Raw genomic sequence first — 8,220 nt, 5'->3', positions numbered from 1 at the left:
CCACAAATAAGATAAAAGCGTATAATTAACATTTCCTTATAAATTAATTTGAAGTCTAGTTTTTGTAAACTAAACCGATTTTTCGATAGTTTAGGTTTAAAGTAAATATTTTAAGTGTAGCTCTAATGAGTCGCACAAAAGCTTTTTAATACAATCAAAATAACTATAAAACATAAAAATAAGCTCTAACTTGATTCTAAATTTTTTTAGAAAACCTAAATTTCAATAATAGTGTTTTTATATTTAAGTAAATATGTTTGATAATAGAGTATAAAAACGAGACACTTTAGTTAGAACTTAATTTACATATTTCCTTGTATAAACTGTAGGCATAAAGTTTTTACTTTAACGTAAAGAAAACTAATAATTTTTTAAAGTAATCTCTATTTTAATTTATTCAAAAAGCTTCAGATTTTAACAAACACTAGTTTGTATAAGCTGTATGTTACTAAGCTAAACGACATGTTTAAAGAAGATAATGCTTAAATTCATCTTTTGTTTCAATTATACATATATTTTTTATGTGATACATGCAATTTAATTAGATGAGAATTATAACTGAAACCTATAGTAATTTTGTACAGACTTTAGAGAATGTAGCAGTAAAAAGTTGTAAAACTAAACAACAACTATCATTTGAACAAACCTGCAAGTCGTAGTCTTTTGCTTCGACGTCGGTGATGACGTAAATGGTGCTTCCCCTTTTTGTTTTCGCCACGAGTACCTCGATTGCGGTCAGACACATTTCAGGGGAGTCACCTCCTCCCTTTGCCCACAACTTGCGCAGGGCCCGCTTGAACTCACCCCCGTGTCGTGTCTTAGTGACGTCATAAACGAACGGGTCGTTGAAGGGAACGAGAACGTACTCGTGAGGCTCGTCGATGGTTTGCTTCAAGTTGTTTGTAATCAGCTGAAACATTAATATTTAATTTTATTCATATTGTTTGAACTTTTCAATTGTTACAATTTTTTGTCGCATGTTTCTTTAATTAAAGTATAAACTTAAAAAATTACTTCAAAAAAAAAACCTGGTAAAATCACGTAAGTTAAGACTTTGACAAACTAATAATCACTTAGTTTTTCTTTTAAGTTTTAGTGGGGATAACATTTTGATGTTTGTTAAAAACTACCTTATTGATATATTGCTAAAGTTTATAATTTACTTTTCCCATAAAATTTTTAGCGTTCGTTATAGAAGTGTTATTTCGCTTAATTTCTTATGATTTTTCAGTCTTTTATATTCTAACAATGATTAAAACTTGCTTGAATTTGTTTTTTTTTTCAAGGTGATTACCGTTTATTGCAACTTTTTGTAAACACAATACAGTAATTAATTACTTGTCATGTCAAGTTTTAAGAAGCTTTGTATGTTTGTTTGTGTTAGTTACTTGATTAGATTTTTGTCCGTTGTGACTTGAGTCATTACAAAAAGTTATAAACAGACTGACTAAATTTTTTAGCTTTTCTCATATAACTGAAAAGCCTTAACATTTATTTTTAGTTAAACCAACGTCAGATAAAGTTTATTTTTGACTTTTCAGTTTGTGTACTTTCCCGTGCCATGAAAATTTAAGTGTTACTTTTTCTCTCTGCTTTTTGCATTTTTAAACTAAAATGTAGCAGTTACATGAATATTGTTAAGCATATTTCTTTGATAAGTTACTAAATTGCTTTTTAAAGGTATACTACTGAACAATAACAAAACTTAAAGTACATAGTTATTTTTGTTTAGTAACATAAATGACTAGTATATTCAACTATGTAGATAAAAAAGTTTTTATTAAATTGTTTCAGTCAAGTACCTCAACTCTTTGTTTAGCAGCCTGTATTTCACTCTCCATGCTCCCAGTATCATCTATTGCAAACGCCAGTGTGGTTCCTGATATAAATTCTAACAGAATACCAAAACGTCTGTCTCCTATTTCGTCGCGTAAGCTTTATTTAATTTTTTTTGTTAGAATATATTCTAACAATTAGTTAGTAAGCATTAAAATATAATAATTTTGTGAGAAAACTTTTATATCTGTAAACTGTATATAAACAAATTTAAAACAATGTAGAGCAAAAAAAAGAAGTAAATAGTCAGTAGTTTTGCATTGAAAAACAGTAAACTTACACAATTTGTGTAAACTAAATATATAAAAAAAACATATTTCTTACATTTAGTTGGTCTTGAATTTTTTTGAAAAAACTAAACAAACTTGCTCAAATCAGCTGCCATCATCAACTGCGCTTCATCCTTCAGTTCAACCTGGAGGCATCTAAACTCCTCCCAATTTTCAACAACTTCAACTTTTGACAGGTTTTTCCTGAACTTTTTTTCGACCAGCTGGCCGACCGTCGACATGAGCAACTTTCCCAAAGCTTTCCGTCCCTGATCGTAATCCTCGAGGGCAACGTGGCCAACTATCTGGTCTTTAAGTTTTTCACAAGAATTCGCAGTTCCACGACCACTGCTATCTGCGTACACAAAACTCATCACGGTTGTCACGTAATCTAACGGAGATGCGCGCTCAGTATACACGCTGCGGTAGAGAGATGACGGGGTAGTTGTGTCTATGACGTCGTACTCGTTCCAGTTGTCAGTGACGTAGTCTCTGGTTGAAGCGGTGATGACTTCACTGATGAGCTGTTTATAGGGTGCACAGGACGTCGGCGGAGGTTTGCGGCTCTCTTTTCCTAGTCCTGGCAAGGAAGTCGCTTGTACGGAGATAAACCAATTTACAACAATTAACAATTTAACAATAGTGCATCGTAAATAACCTTGCATGCTTGTAGCTATATTTTGTTTTCGACGCATTGATCGTAAGTTTATTTTCTTAAAGTAAACTTTCTTTTTCAATTCTCTGTGAAACTTACGACTCTTATAGCTATACTTGCCTTCCTTTTTTGCTCTTGTCTCGATTCGACATAAACTACCGGGAATGGGAGAAATGAATGATTTTCCAAGAAAAATTATCCAAAGTAAAAGCTCAGTAAAAATTTTTTGTTTAATGTTTATGTTATCCAAACAAAATTTTGACGTCGAGATAAAACTACTTAAAATTATGATTTTAAAATTGTTATACTTTGAAAGCTTTTGAAGCAAAAGTAAATTTGTTATTAACCAACTTTGCCTTAAGGTTTTATTTTAAAAACTCCAAGTTAGATTACTTTCTAAACTAACTTAGTAATAATTTTTTTTTAGAGTCTTCAATTACTATTTTTACTTCTTTTAAAGTTATGAATCTTGAAATTCGTAGTATATAGCTAATTCAGTACTTTTTAAAGTATGGTATTATTTAAGCCAAGGTTTTTTTTCGTACACCGTAACTTAATTATAGGCTTCTACAAAAACTTGGTCTTAAACAGTTAAAAGAAGAAGAAGAATATAATATTAAAATTAGTTCTTCAAACCTGGAAAAATAGTCTGTCTATTTTTTGTTAATAAGTTCAGCAAGCATCTATTGGTCACATTAAACAATTTTTGTTTAAATCTTCAAATAAATTTATATAAAATCAACAAAGCATCAACAGAAAAATTGGTTTAGCTAAACAAAAAACTGTCGTATATAATTGTAATATCTAAGAGCTGATAAGAGTTTTTTATTATATCAAACTACTTCTATTTTATCTTGGGTTATAAACTTTAGCTTAAAACAAATTAAACAAAGTAATTTAAAAAAAGGATACCAAGTTCAGTGCATTGTGCGTAGATAAACTATTCATGTAAGAACTTTATTGAATATTTCATTATAACCGTTTTTTATTTATTTATTATTTCTACGTAGATAAGTACTATTTAAAAGATACATTTGTTTAGAAAATCATATAATAGCTTTAGTACATTATTTAAATAGTATATCAATTTGAATATCTTAAGCATGCTTTTTAAAATAAAAACTAGTTTTTTCTTAACTTAATAAATAATGAACTTTACCACAGGACCATAAACAACGGCATCTGAGACAACTCACGAACGGTTTCGTCCTTATTTGGACTCATTAGAAGCTTTTTTTGACTTTACCCAAAAACAGTCGCTTCAGTGCTTATGTACAGCAGCCCACTTGGTTAGATTTCAACAACGGTTTCTCGCGAGTGATGAGTCCTAATATGGATGAATCCAGTCCTGGGTTGTCTAGGACGCCGTTGTTGTTCATCGTGTTATCAAGCTTATTATTTATCATTGATGGCGCGAAACATCTCAGTCTTGATAATGATGGTCGAAATAAATAGCGGTTTGTTCTTATTAAAATATATCGGTAAATTTTTACACTTATTTAGTGTATATCTCTTGTTTAATATATATAAAATTACCGCACTTGTTTAGTGTAATTCATTTAATTCAAATTTTTTTATGAAATAAATGACTTGTTAAGAACTAAGAGTAATAGTATTATGCATTACTATTTAAAAAAAATTATTTCGAATAGTTGTTAGTTAAGAATTTTTTATGTTAAATAATATTTTCCTACAATTTAAAAGCTAATATTGATGACCTTTTAAAAAATTGTTGTATACAATTTTGAAATTTTTTTGTTCGAAGAATTTACAGAATACTTTGCGATCTAACATTACAAGTTAAAAGAATTTAATACATAACAAACTAAAATTTTATTAATCGATTAATTCAAACGACAGAGCTAAATAACTTAGATCAACTAACTATTGCGCTTATGTTTTATATCAAATTTAAACATAATTTAGATTAGTTACTAAATCATTAAATATTAGAAAAAAAAAACAGGATATACTTTTTTGATGACAATAAGTTTCTCATTGTAATAAACTATTAAACCTAGTGATAACGCCAATATAAATTTATTTAATAAAAGAAAATACCTCTGAACTTTACTTCTATTTATATTTGTCTTGGTTTAGAATATCTTAATTTGAATTTTATTCAATTTTTGAATAACTGTTTAACTTAACTCATAAATTTTACTTTTTCAATTTTCATAACCTAGCTAGTAACTTAAAAATTAAATTTATCTAATTTTAACATGAATTTAAATATCATACAATAAATATTTCTAAACTGAGTCATTCTAAAAAAAATCACAAACATAATATATGTATATTTATGTTAATGTACAGTTTATAAAACATAATACAAAAATAACTTATTAAAGTTCTAAGTTTATAATATACAATTCGTAAATTATTAGAATGGAAATAATTTAATATTTAAAAGGTAAAGATAAATCGAGTTTAATTTTACAAATGGAATTCATCAGTGTTTTTTGCAGCATTAAACATCATCACTTGTTTGCACTCTCCACCTTTCTGTTGGTCAACTTCAAAAAGCCTAACGTTCATCTGGTCGTCTTGAACGAAAATTCCGATAAAATCGACGTAGCTCTCACTGAATCCTACTACTCTGAAGGTGCGGACATGTTTTGGTATTTTTAAGTAAGCAAATTCTTTCTCACCAGTACCTTTGAAAAGCATTGAAGTGTGACTTTGGTTCACTGAATCACTGAGCTTATAAATAAGCACATGCTTGGAGTTTTTAGAGCTGACCAGATAATTCGAACTGAAGTTAAACTTCAGAAAATCTACTTTTCCAGCTTCCCTTTGCTGGAACTGCTCCTTTAAGTTACCATCAATCGAATGTACCCTAATTGTTTTACTACTCTCTTGAATAGTAGCAATGAGTGTAGCTCCATAGTTGAGCGCAATGTTTGAAATGTTACTACTGTGAGCTTTAAACGCTTCAATCGTTTTCGAATCGTTTAGTGAACGTAACATAAGAGATTTCTTATCTGAAGAAGGACACGCCAATAACGGGCCTCTGTTACCGTAACTAAGGGTAACGAGATGAGGCGTCAAGTTTGAAAAGTTATTTATGCGCTTAATCTCTCTGAGACTGCAATACATGACGTTGTTCAATCCTAATAGCTGTGTTACAACTATTTCAGTTTCCAAAATAACAGCAAGAAGCTCTTGTCCCACTTTAAAATCCCGAATCTCCTCATTATACCTGTGGATGTGTTTAGTTGCAAAAGTTTAAATAATATAAATAACAATCCTTTTTAGAACTAGTGTGAAAAAACAATTTACAATAGTTTGTTAAATATAATTTTCAAGTACTTATAACAAGAGACAAAGAAGAAAGTTTAAAACAAACTTACAGGCTTAAACTTTCAAAGTCGTATTTAGCTTTAAAAAAAGGTTTCATACCAACTATTAACTAGTCAAAGTTGTGTTTTTTAGTGCAACATACTTCAACTTTGTCAGATAATAATATCATATTACGTCTGTTATTTTATAATAAAACAGTTAAATATTTTTCTTACGTTTGAAGGCACTTATTAAAACCACCAACAGGGCTTATTATGCACAGTTGACGCTGATCACTCGTCGGAACATATAAAATGAAGTTTTCTATGACGTCATATAAATGATAAGTACCTTTCTTTAAAACTGTTTCTTTCTGTTTAAAATACAAATTGTAAGCATTAATAAGACTTATTTAAAAGTTCAAGAACACATTTAGCACTAGAAATACTGTGTAACATTTTAATACTTAGTTTCGTTAATTCAGTTACTCATAAACTATTTTTTAACGACTAAGTATGTAACTTCAAAAAATTAAAAAAATTAAAATCATCGATGAAGTATTGTTTGAAAGAAAATATTAGTGTTTTTTATAACTAGTAGATAGTAAGAAACTAACATATATCTTTTTTGAATAAATAAAAACACAAAATACTATGAATAAGATAACTGAAGCATTTATTTAAAAATACAGGAATCTAAGTTATTCGTAGAACGGAAAAAGATAAATAAACACCATCCTCTATTACTTTAATGGTTTGTTTTATAAAAATGGTAAATTACTACAAAAATAAAAAAGCAAAAGAATTATGTTAGTTATTAAAAAAAAATAGAAAAAATATAGTCAAGTTTTTTTGTAAACTTTAAAGTTTCAACGATTGCTTGTAATCTATTTTTTGATCTACAAAACTTATCTATCAAACATTATCTCATTACAATTAAATAAACGCTTAATTTTAAGATATACCACAGTACGAGCTCAACTTGCGAGCAAAGCATTCAACTAAAATTTGTTTTTACTTCATAATTTTTAGCCTACAGATTTCAAAATTTTATAAGTTATATTTTTTGATCACTTAGAAATAATAATGAAAAATATATTACCATTAAAACGATCGTATATTAATTAAACAGTTTTAAAGACTGTATTTCAAGTACTTAATTTTCTGTTCCATTTATCATTGCCTACTTACTTTTGGTTCGTTGCCAAAGCCGCTCATTGGAAAATAGCTAATAGAATCATCATCAGGTAGATACAAACAACTTCCATTCCAACTTGATTTTACAAAATTTTTAGATACTTGAGACATTTTTATAAACTGTATAAACAAGAGAAACTAAAGCTTCGATTAGATTATTTAGTATAATGTTTATGTATTAGGGTTTTAATACAGTTTATAAAAAAGGAACTATAAAAAAAATTAAAACAATTTTAATTAAGTTGTTCTTTTTAATCACTCTATTACTGTTTATGAAGAACAAAAAAAGCTCAAAATACTTGGTTCTAAGACCCGGTGCACAAAAAACCTTTTGGTTATCGAGTCGCACACCACTTGGATGCTTTTTAACGTCTTGTCTAACCTATTAATTAGAAATAAGTAACTAGTTTAAAACTAATTTAATGCCTATCAATGCATCATTATTAAAGTTAAACAAGTCTTAATTTACTAAATTTTTATAACTTTTTTTAAGATTTCCTTTTTTTTTGGTTTGTTTGTTCGAAAAAGTTAAATTTTTAACATGTATTACAGATAATACAATACGCCATAGAAATATTTTTACTTTTGAATGAAAAACTTCGAAGTTTCTTTTGATTTTATTTAACTTAATTAATGAAGAGGTCAAAAAGAGAAATTAAAGTATAATTAGTTTTTTACTTTTTCATTTTGAAAATAAAGTTTGTTTAAATCCAACAAAGTTGGTTATTTGTCAAACGATAATTTATTTATTGTATTAATTTTGTTAAGTTATAAATAGAAGAAGGAGATAAACATTCATATATATATTTTTTGAAAGTTTTTAAGCAAATTATAAAAATAAGAAACTAGTTAAGGGTGGGTTGGTTTTTAAATCGGCAAGTCAGATTTATCAGGAAAGTTATTTTGCTGGCAAGGCATGTCAAAAATAGTCTTTTTTAATTTGAAAAATATACTTGAAGTACATAAGAAAAAAACATTTTTA

The 8,220-nt window shown here is 28.1% G+C and overlaps 1 protein-coding gene across 1 annotated transcript; it reads right to left on the bottom strand.

Moving 5' to 3' along the window:
* Positions 1-5,178: 5,178 nt before the first annotated feature.
* LOC145839421 (uncharacterized) lies at positions 5,179-6,211 on the bottom strand. The gene is made up of 2 exons (XM_082946994.1): positions 6,114-6,211; positions 5,179-5,962 (listed from the first exon to the last, which is right to left on the bottom strand). The coding sequence occupies exons 1-2, from the start codon at positions 6,158-6,160 to the stop codon at positions 5,197-5,199; spliced, it is 813 nt and encodes a 270-aa protein (XP_082803120.1). The 5' UTR covers positions 6,161-6,211; the 3' UTR covers positions 5,179-5,196.
* Positions 6,212-8,220: the final 2,009 nt, after the last annotated feature.

Source organism: Thalia democratica, chromosome 6, assembly GCF_965202585.1.
Source record: "Thalia democratica chromosome 6, ktThaDemo2.hap1.1, whole genome shotgun sequence".
NCBI classification, from domain to species: domain Eukaryota; kingdom Metazoa; phylum Chordata; class Thaliacea; order Salpida; family Salpidae; genus Thalia; species Thalia democratica.
The sequence above is the reverse complement of the archived record's forward strand: the minus strand, read 5'-3'. Positions and strand labels throughout refer to the sequence as shown.